Below are 18,456 nucleotides of genomic sequence, written 5' to 3' on the forward strand. Positions count from 1 at the left end.
GATTTTAATAAATAGTAATCCTATTCCTTTATCTTCTATATTTCTTTAGAATAATTTATTTCATTAAAGACTACTAATGCCTTTCATGTACTGCATCAATGTACAGTATACTAGAGCCTCAAGCAATTCTAATAATATAATTATAAATAGTGCAGCTACTATACAAACTATATTATTCTGTAGTATACTAGAGTCCCAAGCTATTCTAATCATATAACTATAAATAGTGTAGATGCTATATAAACTATACTATTCTATAGTATACTAGAGCCTCAAGCGATTCTAATAAAATAATTATAAATAGTGTAGCTACTATACAAACTATACTATTCTATAGTATACTAGAGCCTCAAGCGATTCTAATAATATAATTATAAATAGTGAAGCTACTATATAAACTATATTATTCTATAGTATACTAGAGCCTCAAGCGATTCTAATAATATAATTATAAATTGTGTAGCTACTATACAAACTATATTATTCTACAGTATACTAGAGTCCCACACTATAATATAATTATATAACTATAAATAGTGTAGATGCTATATATAAACTATACTATTCTATAGTATACTAGAGCCCCAAGCTATTCTAATAATATAATTATAAATGGTGCAGCTACTATACAATTATACTATTCTATAGTATACTAGAGCCCCAAGCTATTCGTATAATATAATTATAAATAGTGTAGCTACTATATAAACTATATTATTCTATAGTATACTAGAGCCCTAAGCTATTCTAATAATATAATTATAGATAGTGAAGCTACTATATAAACTATATTATTCTGTAGTATACTAGAGTCCCAAGCTATTCTAATGATATAATTATAAATAGTATAGCTACTATATAAACTATATTATTCTATAGTATACTAGAGTCTCAAGCAATTCTAATAATATGATTATAGATAGTAAAGCTACTATATAAACTACAAGTGACTGTACACAAGCATCTAAGAGCTCTGTTGGGGAGGAAGGAGGCCTAAAATTATATCAGGACCTTATGAAGCTTTCCTCAACTTTAGAATGCTATTAATTTAGTGCAGTGGTTATCGATATTTTAACAGACAAACAAATAACCTCACTACTTTATTTTACTGGAAAGAGGGCTAGAGAAAGCGTGACATTTTACGTTTACATTTTACAAGAGTGATTGATCGATCAGCATTCTAAATAATTCCAAGGATTAATTCTATGATTTGCTTAGAATTGTAGGATTCTCGACTAACATCTTAAAGAACAATTATACTTACATCCTAATACTTTAGTGCTTGAAATTGTACAACAAAAGCTTCTCCATTTGAATAGCTAACAGACTTTTTGCAATTGAAATGTAATCATGAATTAGAATCAATATTTGTATTCAATATGCTGAGTCATCACTGCCGCCAAACTCAAAATAACAAAGATTGAATAATGCAAAAAGCTAAATATTATAGCACCATAATAGCATTGATATCAAATTATAGCAAAACTATTTATACTAAATTTTAATACATCACAATTGGTGTAATAATATGTTATAGTCAGTTATCATGATTTTTTGCTATATCAAAACTTGATTTTTGATCAAGTCATTGGTTGTACATGTTACCAAAATTTTCATAATATCAACATTATAAGCCAAGTATTACAAAATGTACAAAATATTAACAGGAACCATTGGTCATCATCGATTAAGAATGATTACATTTGTATTGACAAATTTGAAAAGGTTAGACAGACAGATGGACAGACAGGCCAATAGGTCAATTTCTGATTAGCCCCTTGTTAAATATTCAATATGTTCAATGTAATGCTAAGAACCTTTCTACCTTTTATATAGCAGCTTCTGTACAATTTGTCTGTATATCCGGTGAACGTTTTAGCAGTGGACTGGGGTAGAATGGTGTTAACAACGCCCCTTAAAATTAAATTTGGGAAGGCCTTCTATTCCATCCCATATTGGCTTCACATCCGCTTGTTAATAACTGTACACGCCACTGGTCTGTCTTTCACCTTGCTCATTATTAATTTTCGTTTATATCTTATTTTATCTATATACAGGTGTAGAACTCTACTTAACCTAACCTACCTATTTCAGTGCCCCAAGTGTTGCGGATTTGTTCTCAGTTTTTGGAGGAGAGAGGCATAGTGGACGGAATCTACAGGGCACCTGGTATTTCTTCTAATATACAAAGAATAAAGTAAGTAAATATATAAATCAGGGATATAAAGGGATAAGACAATGACCGATAATTTTATGTACATCCCTAATAATTATACAAAATATTACCCCTTCTGTAGATTAAATAAGTTGTTGAAACGTTCAAGCACTAAACTTAATAAACCAACCAATCATATTCAATTAAAGTCCCCAAAGTTGTTGAGCCAACGGATAGGAAAACGTTATGATAAAACTTTGGGGACTAGTTTAATAAATAGCCCATTGTGCCCTCCCTCCCTGTATATAAACAGTGAAAAAGATATTTTCTAAACCTTAAAACTTTCCAATGATGCGCGGAGTATTTTCCGTTTCACAAAATCAGCAATCTAATTATTTATCTTGCTTCCATTAATTTATCTATCTATGAAGGCTATAAGTTAATAGTTAGCTTTATTTATAGTTTAAAACAAGGGACATTTTATCCACAGAGAGTGCAGTAATTACATTAATATATAACATTTAAAAGTATGATCATTTTATTGATACATAGTGGATATTGATAAATATTAATTCAAGTCTAAAAATGTATAGTTTAATATCAAGAGAGCAATTATTTTATTCCTAGGCGAACGTACATAAAGAATCCCAATAGAGTAGCTTTGCTACTTAAAAACTAAACCAAACAACAATAAAATGATAAATCCAAAATTAGCAGAAAAAAGTTTCCCCCTTGAGTATTGTTTTGGTAAATTGGCATTGTTTGTTTTATAAACATATGCGAGGGCTTACACAAAGGATAATTGCATAGAATAAAAGTCAGGTTCTTTACTTATCGGTATAGGGAAAGTTTTGATAGAATAATAAATTATTACTTAACGGCAAATGAGAGGTTTCATACATAGATACGATATAAAGACAAAGATATAAAGTGGGGTGGGGGGCAAAGTAGACACCCCAATATTCACCTTTAGTTTTAAAGAGAAAAAGTAAAAAAAAATATTCGGAGGGTGGTGGTACCCTTCTCCAAAATAGATATAAACCTTTCCAGGACCTATGAGAAGCTACATTGCAAAGGAGAACCATATCAAACAGACAGAAAGACAAACTTATAGACACCCTGATACTTTTATATAACAACAGTAGGATAGTTATAAAAGCATTGTTTATTTTAATTTGTTATAGCTTTGTAAATTATGAATATAGAAATATAGTCTGTTTATAATCTACTTTAGTTGTTCTATGTTTATAGATCTATTCTATAATGTGCATCAATGGCAAACTATTAAGGCAAGGTTATAGAAACAATATCATAAAAATTAATTCATAAAACTGTAATTGAGAAGCTAAGTATTTTTGTAGTATATTACAAGAAAAAGGGGAATTTTCAAATATATTTATAACTTTATTTTTAGAATTGTTAACAAAGAAAAAAAACAGACTTATACCTATGGAATTTTTAAAATTATACAAATACATAGTAATAGATGAGATGATGAGTTGATCAACTATTCTAAAATCTAATTTGAAATACAGGGTGTTAAATTATAACACAGTATTTCAAAAAGGGTAAGTGACAATGTAGAATTTCTTCCAATACTCGTGTACTACATGTAAGGGATATATATTTAAATTGCCTTCTCGATTTTTAAGTATGTTTGTTACTCCTTAACTATGCAGGGTGTTATACAATGACCTTTAAAACATAGACTGGAATCTATTTAATATTTTAACAAAATTTTACAATTTTATTTTTTAGAAACATGTTCGATGACCAGAGGTTTCCCAATTTGGCTGGTGACCCTGTAGTACAACACGACATACACAGTGTTTCTTCAGTTCTTAAACTTTACTTCAGAGATCTTCCAACTCCATTAGGTAAGTAAAATGTCTTGCTTAATTTTTTATAAATATCATATAAAAATGTAACATAATAATACAATTTTAATTTTTTTTGCACAATTTACTAAAATTTTGGAAAACCTCGCTCTGTACCCCAACTTTTTATAGCCACTAATGATACACTGTATTTATGCTGTTTATATATTTGTAAATTCAATTTTACTGTTTTTATGATTTTGATCATCCTATATTTAGAATTATTAATTTTTAGTAACGTACGACCTGTACCCTCACCTTGTGATAGCCTCTAAGCAGACGGAGCAGAAAAGATGTGAAAAATTTAAAGAAATTCTGCAGAGACTTCCATCTGCACATTACAGGTAAACAATTTAATAGTAGTGTATTTGCTTGACGTGTAGGAGGTTCATTTAACCGCGTCATACCAGAGACGTTAAAAATGTTAATAATGTGTTTGAGTGTGCCAGTAATAGAAATAATAGGTGGAATGCCTTGGCTCAATCTAATGTTTATTACTATACAAAAGCTGCGTGCCGGACTTAACTTTAACAAATTGCAATATCTTATTTTCATTTAATGTTACAAAAATATATATTTTATGCAAAAAAAAACACAATCCAACATACTGTTTTGATTTTTAAAATTCCATGAAATCTAATTTTTATTTTATTAATAAAATTGTGCAAAATAATAATAGTACACATCTATGCATCACATTTTATGATGAAAACTATTTTTGCTTAATTTGAGGATTTTTCGCTTAATATTGCAAAACAAGGATTCCAGAAATATTGATCAAATCAATGTAAACCCTTCTTCCTCTGGTCATTAATAATTAAGTTTCTTAAAGAAAATTCAACACCTAGGATTTAAGGGAAGGTTGATAAACTGTTCATTGCAAGGAAAAAATATTTATTTTAAACAAACTATGTCATTAAATGAACAAAGATTTTTTTTTAAATTTCAGTCCTTTTTTTCTTAGTTTTAAGTTTTAAGAATATTTTCCTTGAAAAAAATATACTGTCATTTGTCATGATGATTTGATGACAAATATTCATAGCTCTTCTCTGCATTTGATTCATACATTAATTTGTGTAGAAAGTTAGTAGGTAGCTTGTAGAATTACAATAATCCTTATTGTAAGTTAACTTTTTCATGGAAGCCTAGTTATCACTGACATTTAACAACAATTATGTCGACTATCAAGCAAAAGAAGCCATGACTGACATGTTGCTACAGATCTAATGAAACTGATCTTTACGCCGACATTTTTCGATATTAGGCTACCAATGTGAAATAGTTCATTTTCAAAGCTTTTCTACAGTTCTATTCTAATCATTTTCAAAGATATTTTTTGTTCATTTTTCCTTTCCCGTTACATGTATTATTTTCCTATATTATTAAGCTAACATGAAACAATTTTTAGCTCCTAAATGTTTAAACAAGAGTAGCAACATCCATTAAAGCAAAGCTGACTTTGAATTTTTTAACATCATAAACTAGTGCAAAATTTGTGTTTGCAATGTACTCAGATGGACTTACAAACGTAATTCTTTAATTAAAGAGCATCTTTGCTCTAGCAAATATACATAGAAGCAACACCAAAAATACACCAAAAAACTGATGAAAAAGAAAGATTTTTATCATAGCAAAAAAAAATATTTTATTGAGAGTGCAATTTGTGTGGCAAAATAAAAAAAATTGGAAACACTAGAAAGAAGGTTTCAGAAGCTTTTTTTTTGAGGAATAATTGTAAAGAAACTATTCTGCTTAGATTCAAATTCTTCTGTGAAACAAAGATTTCAAAAGACTCCAGATATGATATCAAGATTTGAAGTCCTTCATTTTGTTATATTTTTGAATTGAGAAAAGGTTTGAGAGATCTATTTAAACACAAATGTAAAAAAATATCAAATAGGCCAATCTTATTTCTTTTTTGGGTGAAGAGGAGAGGTAACTCTGCAAAAAAGCCATACTAATATCAGCTAGAATATACCTTTTTATTAATGAATTAAGTAGCATATATATATCGATATTACTTCAACAAAACTACTGTCATAATGTCATTTTCAATAGGAGTTGCGTCAAACTTAGATGTTATAAGATTCATATGGCAATATTTAATGATGACTATTGTGTCAAAACAAATATAAAACAAATTTTATCTTTACTTAAAATGCTATCAATATTAATTGTTTTCTGATATAGCTGGTCCGATTGAGTTTTGCCTTTCAAGGAATCCTTTAATTTATTGTTGGTTTGGTGCTTCCAGTTTTAAAAACGCAATTAATGATACAACTGTTTAGCTCATAAGCTCAAAAGTTAGATATACCTATCTACCAAATTAGGTACACCATTATTTTAGATATATTTACTTATGTATGTTGATATAGATACGCTTCATATTTTCTTATATCATTTCAGCTACAAGCCAATTTAACTTTCCCTAAATAAATGACACAGAATATATTTCACATATGCTTCTCTTACCTCTTTTTCAGATGCATTGCCTAATTATCCGCTGTCCAAAATTGAGATCTAATTTTGTGCCAAAACATTGCCGGAATCAAACCTTAAAGTGTTGCAGGGAGGGGTTGGAAGAATGGGGGTTGCTACAGTATGTTGCAGGGGTGCAGGAAAGGGTTACAAGGAGACAGAGGTCAAGGGATAAGAATTTGGGTAGAATATATACTTAGTGCTTAAGATCCTACTAGAAATAATAATTTATTTGCCATTCTTTGCCTTAAACTAAAAGAATGCTTGTCCCATTAGATCTCGAAACCAGCACATCGAATAGGTTCCACTTTTCAGCAAAGCCTTGCAATTTGAAGAAACAAAATCAGTAAATTCAAAATTGAATAGATCTTTTCTTATATCTTAAACTAGCGACTGCGCCATCTTAGCATCTATGTGGATAGAAAAAAAACCTTAATACTTCATATTAGGCTGTTCAATCTTAGCATTTATCCATCCCTAAAACCTAAATAAAACTGATGTAGTAGTTCTGTGTATGTTATCAGATTCAAACTTTTTTCAAACTATTTTTTTACTTTACATGCATCACATTTGTATTAGATATGTGTGTATTTATAGCAGTTTATAAGGTGGTAAACAAAAAAGTTTTACATAATTATGTTTTTGAATTTAGAATTGGAATAGATATTGATTTTTCTTAGCTGTTTAAGCCTTGATTTACATGGGATTGCTCCTGTGTTGCTGCAAAGATAAAAAATTAATAAATGTAGAGACTATTCTTAATGACTTTTACTTTAAAAAGAACTTTTAATTTTAGAAAACATATTTAGAAATGCCAATGTTAATTTTTACCAGCATTCAATTTTTAAAGCTCACCCTTTAAATGTAACTATGATTGCAATGCAGAATTTTGTTTGAATTTGATCTATCTTTAAGTGCAGATTGGTAGCAGCTCAGTCCAAAATTCTAATTTTTTTCATGCATAACATGTTCTATACACATAATATTTCCACACTGCACAAATGAAGGTTCAAATTTTCTTGAATACCTATTGTGTTAAGTGAAAAATTTTAATAGTAATTTTTAACGATAAATCTGATTTATATGTTTTATTTTTTGCTTTTGATTTTCAACCAGTTTAGTTTTAAAAATTTTTTTATGAAGTAAAATGGAAATATGGATCCTTGTTTCTTTTTTCATGTTGGTTTTTAATTTAAAGGCATGAATTATCTTTAAACTTGGACACATGTATATTTGTACCACTTCCTCATTCTAATATTCATATTTTTAAAGTAAATATTGCAGAAGGAATTGCATAAAAGTTATTTTTTTTACAATTTTACAATTTTATATTTGTCACTGATTTATTTGTCAACAAAATATAAAATAAAATAAAAATGTGTGAAGATAGATAGAAATATATTTTAGATATATAATGATATAACTAGAATAGCTAAACTTATCTCTTAACTATTTTACTAAAAAAGTAATTGTGCATATTTTTAATTCTGATTTTTGATTTCTTATTTTGTAATTCAGTTTTAAGTTTAAAAAAAAGCATTGATACTGAAATTGATATTCCAATTATTTTATTCCAGGACGCTTGACTGTTTGATGCGCCATCTGTATGCCATGTCCATGAAGGCTGATATGACCGGTATGACCAGCAAGAACCTGGCCATTGTCTGGTCTCCTAATATCCTGAGGTGAGATCTTTGACCGTTCATTTGATAAGTATTATTACCTTTTAAAACCTGGCCATGGTCTGGTCATCTAATAATCTGTGGTAAGGGCTATGACCTGACCATTATGACTAAAATCTGGTAATAAGACCATCATACCCAGTAAGATGGTAGTGTCCTAATATAATGAGGTAAGTAGTATGTCTTGGCATATGACCGTATGACTAGTAAAAGCATTATAAGTGTCTTGTCTTCTATCATCATAAGTTTCATATGATCAGTATAAACAGTAAAATCACGGTCATTGTCAGGTCATATTCATTTGACCACATTGTCCAGATTAGAGTAATGAACGATCATATACTTGGTCAGAACATTAGTTTCTGAAGAATTTGAATCAAATTAAGATGGATGGACTTGTAAACTAATATCATAAAGTGGCTTCACTACTAAAACTATATTATACCACACTAATAGAAAAGTGCATTAAATATTGCAAAAGCATCTTTAATTGAATTTTAAGTAGCGTTATCATTGACATAATAAATCTATTCTAAATACTTTTTGGAGATTTAAAGTCTAAGATATCATAATATTACAGTTTATAGAAGGGATTTAAAATCCTGTAACTTTACTGTTATTTTAAATAATAAAAGGGCCGTAGAAACAGCATGTTCTGAATGCTTATGCACCTGCTTTGTGTGATTTCAGATTTAACAACAACAAAATTGTCTTTAATTCCTAAGTAAAGTTGACTTTAATGTAATTAAAGAGAGAAATCCATGTTTGTTTACTATTGTGGCAAGTGAGAGGGAACGTAATATAACTTAGCGCTGGTGCAACAGAGTCTTTCTATTTATATGTTGCCTACTACATTCTATATTTATGCGTAAAATATTTTCAAATTTTTGCCAGGACGTACAAACAGCCGTATAGGGTAGCTACGCTTTCCAAACAAAGGCTTTTTGATCTCTGACTGCTTTTACCTATCAAATTCTTAATGTTAATGAAGATATATTGTTTAAAAATGCAATTTGCATGAACAACAAGAATTAATTTCGTCATTTGTACAGTATAAAAGTATAAATCTTTTAATTTGCCCAAGCACAGTAACACTAAAGAAAACTTTTTTAATCAGTGGCATGCAGAGAATTTCGATATTCTTCTTACGATTTTTGTCACACCCCTTAATTTCAAATCGAGGGGTTGGGGGGGAGGGCCCAGGGGGGGTTGTGAGCCTTATATGGGTGTATTACAGAAAACAAAACAAGAGGGGTGTATATTATTGTCAGTAATTGACGAGCTAGCAAGCAAATATTTTTTTAACACCCCTCTTAAATTTGTCGGCACAATGGGGCCGAAGGCCCAATCCAACGATAGTTTTAATATTCACTATATTATAGGTGTGATGTATCAGAGTTAGATACACATGATGCTTTACAGGTAAAATATTATTTTTAAGTACATTCTTAGGATTTTTAACTTCTGTTTTATTCTGTCTATTACATCTATCTAGCATATTTCTGTTTTTTTCCTTTTAGTTATTTTTCAGAAGCCTCTAAAAAAACTATTATCTAACTAAGTCTTTCGCTCCTTTGTTTTCTTTCTCGTTCTTGATTCATTCATTCTATAAACTAGAATATGTTAAATCAAATGATGCAATTATAGTTGTTATTTAACTTGTTATGTTATCAAATAGACATTTTTTCTAATCTTTTCAATATATTTTAATTCAAATCATATGTATCACATTGAAATTAAACTATTTAAGATTGTATGATTGTTTTTAATGAAAAAGATGAATTTTAAATAAAAAGGGAATATTTTTCATATTTGTAACTTATTTGATTTTTAGGATGTTGGACTGCAGGCCGTCATAACCGAATTTCTGATACGCTTCGCGACCCTCATTTTCGCGCCAAAACCCTTCCCAAGCGTGGGGCCCCACATGGGAGGCCACCAAGTGTCGCACTGCCTTCACTGTTGCTGCCATTGTTCCTCTGCCAGCGGCGCTGCCACCCATGGAAACGGCGTTGTTGTCAATAGCCAAAATGGCGGTGACATGAACCAAAATCAAAGTGTTACATTTTCTACTAATGTTACAACAGTTGGTGGAAATGGATTAACAGCCGGTGGTAACGTCGGCTTAAAGTCTGCATTAAAAAGTCAGACGCAGCAAGAACAACAACAAGCCAACGGGCGGAACAATAAAACTGAAATATTGATCTCTGCTGATCAGACAAGTGTTATTAGTGTCAACGGCACACAACCCACGTCATTGACAAGTAACGGTATTTCTAACGGCGGCAGTGTTAATTGTAACGGCGGGTATAGACATGAAAATGGCGGTGCCGGCGGCTCAGTTGCCATGAAAACCGCTGAACCGCGGGTAAATATTGTGTCAAGGCCGCGGCCGAAATCTGTTGCAGTACCTAATCCTTCTTCTTCAGGAATATTTCTTTTTTTTTATTCAGATCAATTTAATCCAACGAATGCCTGATCTTGCAATCTAATCTTTCTTACGAAGAGTTTCGGAGTTGGCTATTACTTTTTTTCTCAGAAGCCCTTTAAAAGTAATCAATTTAAAAACTGTTGGATAAAGTATCCCGAATTTTTGTGGCCAAAATTTTGTATAGCCACTATATACAGCTTCTTTTTCTCAACACAATCACATGTCATTCAACAGACCCCTACTCATTACTAATACACATATCTTTTTATTCCAAATTAGTTTATAATGTTGAATATCTAATAAAAAGAAAATGAAATACTGAAAAAGGAATGTACTCAGGACATTATATGTTGGAAGAAGTCAAATTGGTTTCTTTGCCAGCCAAGGTGAGCAACCATTTCAATTTATGGGTCGGTTAGTATGTCAGTAATTTACTTTAATAACCTAGCACACTCAGATCATGCTAATTATATATTTTTTGAACCGTTTCTTTACTTTAAAGAATCTTTTATCTTTTTATGCTTCAAAGTGTATTTTTATTTACCCTTTGATTCACTTTTGTAACTATCCATCCAAACCCATTCTCTCTTACTCTTTTTATTTCCTCGTTTAATCTCAATAACTCAAAAAATGCACTAGAAATAGGAAATAACGTATATGAATATAAAAAATGTGTGTGTGTGTGTGTGTGCACCTGTTTCGAGTACTTTTTCACTTCAAATTCATAAACGAGAGACTTTTTTGGAAGCTACAGAAAAAAACAAGGATAAAAACTTTCATGGCTAGGAATTTTATGACAAAAGATGGAAAGATTAATAGATAGAATGAGAGTGAGATTGGTAAAGTAAAGTATAATAAATCCGAAAGGCTTTTCCTGTTTAGAAATGTAAAGAGAGTGGGGGGAGATAATAAACTTAGAACTATTTTGCATATTTAAACACCAACGTTGGTTTGGGAAACAAATGGTAGAGGGGTGATAAATTGGGCAATGGAGGGAGTACAATGTTAAATGTTTTGCAAATGAACTTTACATAGCATGACATGAAATCATTTTTAGAATTCTACAATTTCGGCATGTGTGTGTGTTTATGTATGTGGTTTTCTGTGCGTTAGTTTTTGAATGAAGAGCAAAAAAAGAACTATTAATTCTTTTAAAAGCTTACAGTTAATAACATTAGCATAAATTAAAATTGTGAAAATCGGTAAATAATATCAATAAACTATCAACGAGATATTTTTCCTATAGATGTTTAATCATTTTTACTTATTTTTTTATTTTACCACTTTATTTTTTCTCAAGGTGTGTCGCCATACTACCCCCCTTCCTAACGCCAGTGTATGTATGATTGGTCCATATATAGGAACTAAATAATCATCTACAAATTGGTGCACCATTTTTTCCACCATTTATTTCCGCTTCCCCTCCCTACCTATATTCATTCCTACGCGTAAAGGTTCAGTCTTTTTCTTTCATTTTTATAATATAAAGTTTAGTAATGTTAAAATCATCCTATCATTTCAATCTTTACACGTTGTTAATTAATTCAACATTATATCTAATCACTACTGTGTAATATAGTAGATAAAGGTTTCCAGAAGTAAGTTTTGTTATTATGTTATTTAGTTATTATGAAATTAAATAAAATACAATAACATTATCCCAGTGTTCTTTGACAAAGCAAAGTGAAATGGACTTGATAAAAATATAAAATGTGAATGAAAAGAGTGTATTTTTAAGTAACGTATGTATCCTATCTAATAAGCAATACATTGCTTTTAAAATGAAGTCATTATAGGATATCAAATAAGGAATTGACACTTACATTCTAGATTATACATCATACAAATATATGAGTAAAACAGGGCAGGCAAAAAATGAAATATTTATAACCACTTATTTTTGAAGGAATTAATATTTTTTGACCAACGGTATGTATGACGGAGCGATAGCTCATCAGTTAATAAAGAAATAAAAAAATATGTGAAATTGTTAATTAGAATTATACATATAATTCAAACAGACGTACATACTAAGTAAATTATAGAATTGTTGCACTACTTACAACCACAAAATAACTCTAAACAACATAGTATAGACTGCATGGATATTTTACTAAAATATTTGAAAATAAGGAGGTTTATTGTTAAGGGTTTCTTGTTATAAACCTTATCTTATGCTTAAAATGAGATTATGGCAGTTTCCATATTGCATCTGGACCACGATCTATATTTGTGATAAAAATCCGGAGATTAATTAGGTTTAGGATAGGTCGTATTTAAGGTTAAATTTTCTAGTAGGAATAGTTCACCGGTTAGAGCCCCTCACATGTGCTATAATTAAGTGGTTTCCAAATTAAAGGGTGAGCAAAAAAAAATGCGTAGATTTTTAAAATTCAAATTGCGCGGCTTGTGTTCATAGTAGAAAAATTTTACGCATACCATTAGAACCGATAAGAAGTCTATTTTTTGGAAATATAAGCACGATTCCTCTGCTACGTATAGTTAGGGAGCTATGTGTTAAAATGTCCCAACTGACATAAAACTTGACTTGCGAGTATATAAGTAAATATTAGACAATAATTCTTTCAAAAAGACGTGCGTGCATTTTTAAAATTCAAATTGCGCGGCTTGTGTTAATGGTAGAAAAATGTTACGCATACCGTTAGAACCGCTATGAACTGTATTTTTTGGAAATATAAGAACGGTTCCGGTGCTACAAATAATCAAGGAGCTAGGTGGTAAAATGTCCCAAAATTTACTCGCAAGTCAAGTTTTAGGTCAGTTGGGACATTTTAACATGTAGCTCCCTAACTATACGTAGCAGAGGAATCGTTCTTACATTTCCAAAAAATAGACTTCTTATCGGTTCTAATGGTATGCGTAACATTTTTCTACTATTAACACAAGTCGCGCAATTTAAGTTTTAAAAATCTACGCATTTTTTTTGCTCACCCTTTATATAGAGGTGGGAGGGGGGGGGGGGGGCGTGTGGGTTGATCATGAAATAGGTTTGTGTAGGAGAACTGTTTCTTCCAAATCTTGCTATAATGGTCTTATTTCCTAACCGTTATTACTTTAACCATGTCAGACATCTTTAGACCTCAAAAACTGCCTATTTTAATTTAGTCTCAACAAGCTTTTGCCATGCCAAGGTTAGCAGATGCCTCCTGTAGGGGACTTACAAAAATATTACTAATCTGCCTATAAAAAGAGCAAAGATTCGAAATTAAAAATCAAGAATAAATAGTCCTTTTACTCACACAGTTGTTTACACTATTGACAAAATATTTTACAAACATGCATAAAAACTCCCTTTTAAAATTTGTGAGAATTATTGACTGTCGGAAAAGTTAAAAGAAAATTATTTTTGGAACCGAAAACGACAAGTTTACAACTAGAATCCATGGACCCTGAGTTATTCCTATCTTCACTTAACCTAGCTTAAAATAAGTAAAAAAAATATATTTGTATTTTGGTCCAGTTTCATTTTATCATTATTTTTCATTTTCAAAATTTTGTAGCACTTTTAGTTGAGCCCTGAATAGCTAATCCCTTGGTGTCAAATTTTAATTGGTATGTCTAAATTTGGTTTCAACAAATACTTCCTTTTTTAACACGGATATAGGGTATAGGAAATAATGATTGGTATTGAGTGCGGTGTGGGGAAGTGTAAAAGTTTATAAATTATAGAACATCTCCTAGAACTAATCCACTTACCATCGTTCAATAACAATAATACAACCCCCTCGAATATGAACCACAAGCAAATATTTTAGATGATGTTATGGGAAACAGGGGCTAATATTATGATGTCAAAAATTAGATTTCAGAGAAAGCACCTCAATTTTATAAAATTAAAATAACTTTAAAATCAAGCAATATTGTTTAAAATTTTAGTTCTTATAGCGCAGTTCACACATTTTTTCTTTTTCATTTGACTTATTATTGCTCAAAAATAAGGTTATTTTTTTGCTTTTAAAGGCTTACATTATTTTCCCTATATTCCTGATTTTCACATAAGCAACACGCTTCCAGAAAGATGCGCTGATTCTTCCAAGTTTTAATTAAGTTTACCAAAATAAGCTAAAAATCTAATATATTAAGTAATCTTATACAATATTTTTTTTATTTTAAAATTGAATTTACTTTTTATTAAAAGATATAAAACGAAATAGGTATTAAATTTAGAAGCATTTTGTCGACAATTAATGAATGTAATAAATGTATTCAAAGCTGACTTATTTTTGACATGTTGTTATTTAAGCAAATTTGCCTGGTATTTACGTAAAAAAATTCACCTAGAAACATAATCTTACTTCAATTCTAAGAGTACAAATTTTTCAGTAATTTGGAGAAAAACCAAATATAAATATTTTTCAGTTTTCCATGATTATATAAAACTATCCTTTTTCATCATTACAATGAAAGTTTTGTATACTTGTTTTAAGATAAAATCAAATGCAATTTAGAAAGAAAAAAAATAATTTATTTTTTAGACCAAGATAAGTCTTCTATTGAAAAAGTAGTTTTTCGTGCTAATTTATTTAGATAACATCTATATACACTTTTTTATATTGAATAGAAATCTTTTTATAAAACATTGTAAAGCAACAGCTCGGCGTGTGTTTTTTCTTTTTATAATTTTATTATTCTTTCATGACAATGTAGAAAAAAATTTTAAAAGTAATTTAAAACTTTTCATTATCTTTGTGTTTTGTATAATTTTTTCCTTAAAGCATTTTTTTCTTCCTTGTTTGTAAATACTAAATAGCTTTGATTTTTTTTTATAAAAAAAGCATAAGTATTGATAATTCAATATTAAATTCTGTAAATTATTTCTAAAAATATCATTTTATTTTTTACTAAATAGTAAATTCTTTCTTAGATAATGTCTTCCTGTTGAATTTTGATATTGTTCTTGAAAGAAACAATGCTTTGTATCTGAAACTAAGACTAAAATATAATTTTAGTTGAATTAGATGAACATATTTAATAATAAGAAGATAATTAGCGCAAATTAGACACAAAATTTTACTAAGTCGTGACATGTTATTCCCCATTTACAAGCAAAAAGATGTGCGTTACAGTTAAAATCTCTAAAATAAGTATTTTTTTTTTTGCAAAACTTCTTGTATACAGGATACTATTTAAGGACATAGTTCAATTTTTAGGACTAATTTATAGAGATGATTCGTTTAAAACATTTTACCCTGTTGTCCTGGGAATCACTATTCCAAAAATATAAAAAATAGGATAGCTATATCACATAGAACATCTTTGTCAAAAAGGTTAAAATCAGCAACTTTAAATTGGCGTGCTGACTTTCTGGTTTCTTAGAGATGGTATGTTTCGTACATAACTGTACACGTACATAACTGTTACAGTTACAATCATCTTAATTTTGAAATCGAAAGGACACACTAACATGCACAAATTAAAGAATAGATCTGATTGTGACGGACGTAAAAGCCTAAAGTGAGAAAAGCTTTGCTTTTATAAAGTATTATCTAACCCAATGATTTGCTTTGATATGCATATTTCAGACATGTAATGATACATAATTTTTAGTATTCCCCGTCTAATTTATCTTTCCCCCTTTTAAAAATATGAATCGTATAAATGTTAAACGTGTCAAATTAACCTAATTTTAAACCCTTCTTCTGCAATATTGAAGCTCGCAACACTCACGGAAAAATGGATGGTAATCTTTTTTAGGGGTATTGTCAACACATCACTAAATTAGACAATTTTGTTATATTGATAATATGAGTTTTTTTAACTTCATTAGTTTGTCATTAAGCCAAAGTTAATTTTATAAGTTACTTGGTCGGATTTACGGATAGAAGAACTTGAAGTATAACTGATAGACAGACCAATATTCATAAGTTCAGAATTGCTAGGTTGAAAAACAAAGCCTCGAGCTTCTTTATCCCTGATATTTAAAAAGGCAAGGCACATATAAAGTCAAATTTAATTGAAGATAGCCTGATATCTAGTTGCCGAATGTGTACGCAGTTTCCTGGGTGTTTCCTCATCCTCGCTCAATATTTACTACTAGCTACAAATCTTCAAACTTCCCTTTAAAAAATCAAAATTTGAATGTGTAAACGATTTATACAATATACATTATAAATTTGAATTTTTTAAATTTTGATTTTTTTTTTTTGAAGTTTGAAGCTTTTTTAGCTAGTAGTAAATATTGAGCTAGGATGAGGAAACACTCAGGAAACTGCGTACACTTTCGGCAACTAGATATCAGGCTGATAGCCTGATATCTAGTTGCCGAAAGTGTACGCAGTTTCCTGGGTGTTTCCTCATCCTCGCTCAATATTTACTACTAGCTACAAATCTTCAAACTTCCCTTAAAAAAATCAAAATTTGAATGTGTAAACGATTTATACAATATACATTATAAATTTGAATTTTTTAAATTTTGATTTTTTTTTTGAAGTTTGAAGCTTTTTTAGCTAGTAGTAAATATTGAGCTAGGATGAGGAAACACTCAGGAAACTGCGTACACTTTCGGCAACTAGATATCAGGCTATCATCAGGCTATCTAATTGAATGCTTACCCATTTCATATAGACAGGAGATAGGGATAGGAAAGTGGACAGTAAATTCACCTTCCCAACAAATCATATGTTTTAATACTGTCAAAAATAGATTGGCAGTATTATATCGATATAATAATTAGCCCCCCAAATTTACGTTTTTCATTCCGTAACACATATGGTTGGAGTAATAATTGTCAAATTGACTATTAACATCAACCAAGCCAAAACTTGCTCATACAGCACTGATTATACGAACAATTTAAGATATCCTAATAAAAATATATTAATTATGAATAAAAGACTTTATTTAAATCAAAACTTCGATTGATTAGATTTTTTTTCACTCAACACTTCTCTGTACGCCTTGCAAATTCTTTCCTTGTTATTTCATCAAGTTTAGTAGTATAGCGTAGCTACTCTAAAGATATGCTTTTGTCCGTATTCACTTGAGATCATAAGTTAAATGAACTGATTTTTAGATATTGCTTAAATAACATAATTATTGTTCATTATTGAAATCTCTGCAAATTTTTTGTATTTTTGCTGTAAAAGGCTTCCATTCTATCACACTGTAAAAAAATGTTGGATCATGGAAAGATAACGAAGAAGCGGGTTTAGTCGTATTTTCACAGTAGTTTTTCTTTTATTTACAGGGCTCTTACACTGCAGGGCCTATTTCCTAATCCTGCGGGACAATCATTAACATTTACCTAACCTAACCTAAAATAACTTATCTGTAAGATACCACGAAACCCGCTTCTTTCCATGATCCAAAATGTTATAGTTTTGTAATTTTTGCTTGTAATGTACATAATTGTCCTTGTTAAAAGCAAAGCTTTTCTATAATTAGGGTCGGTCCGTCCGTAACGAATAGCTTTTTTATATTAATTTAGGCATATTAGAATTGTCCTATCGATTTCAAACTTCGCATGGTGATTCCTGCAGTAGTTAGGTACGATTTATAAAGCGTAGCAACTCTATAATCATTACCAAAATGTCCGTACGTCCATTTTAAACATGTTGATTTTTTTTACTTTTTTAACAACAAATTTTTATATGATCTAATTATCCGATTGATCTGATTTTTTGTATACTGATTTCTTGGACAATATAGTACAATATTATCAGCAAAGCAACTCTATAAATAAGTCCTAAAATGTAAGTATGTCCATAAACATTGTTCTGTATCAAGCAGTTTTTCAACAAATTTACTTATAATTTTGCATCGACTCTTATACATTTATATTTTGATTATTCTCTGACAATATACAAGTGTTAA

General features: G+C 29.9%; 1 protein-coding gene across 2 annotated transcripts in view; it reads left to right on the forward strand.

Annotated features, from left to right (window-relative positions):
* LOC145317402 (uncharacterized) overlaps positions 1-18,456 on the forward strand; it is a 184,337-nt gene that overhangs the window by 150,346 nt on the left and 15,535 nt on the right. For both annotated transcript variants that reach the window (XM_080158469.1, XM_080158480.1), the window contains 7 exons: positions 2,095-2,197; positions 3,914-4,032; positions 4,268-4,376; positions 8,088-8,195; positions 9,575-9,614; positions 10,027-10,617; positions 10,959-11,009. In XM_080158469.1, the coding sequence (XP_080014595.1) occupies positions 2,095-2,197; positions 3,914-4,032; positions 4,268-4,376; positions 8,088-8,195; positions 9,575-9,614; positions 10,027-10,617; positions 10,959-11,009 (1,121 nt within the window). The remainder of the gene's footprint in view (positions 1-2,094; positions 2,198-3,913; positions 4,033-4,267; positions 4,377-8,087; positions 8,196-9,574; positions 9,615-10,026; positions 10,618-10,958; positions 11,010-18,456) is intronic.

Source organism: Acartia tonsa, chromosome 1 (assembly GCF_053477335.1).
Source record: "Acartia tonsa isolate MP-2025a chromosome 1, ASM5347733v1, whole genome shotgun sequence".
Lineage (NCBI taxonomy): Eukaryota > Metazoa > Arthropoda > Copepoda > Calanoida > Acartiidae > Acartia > Acartia tonsa.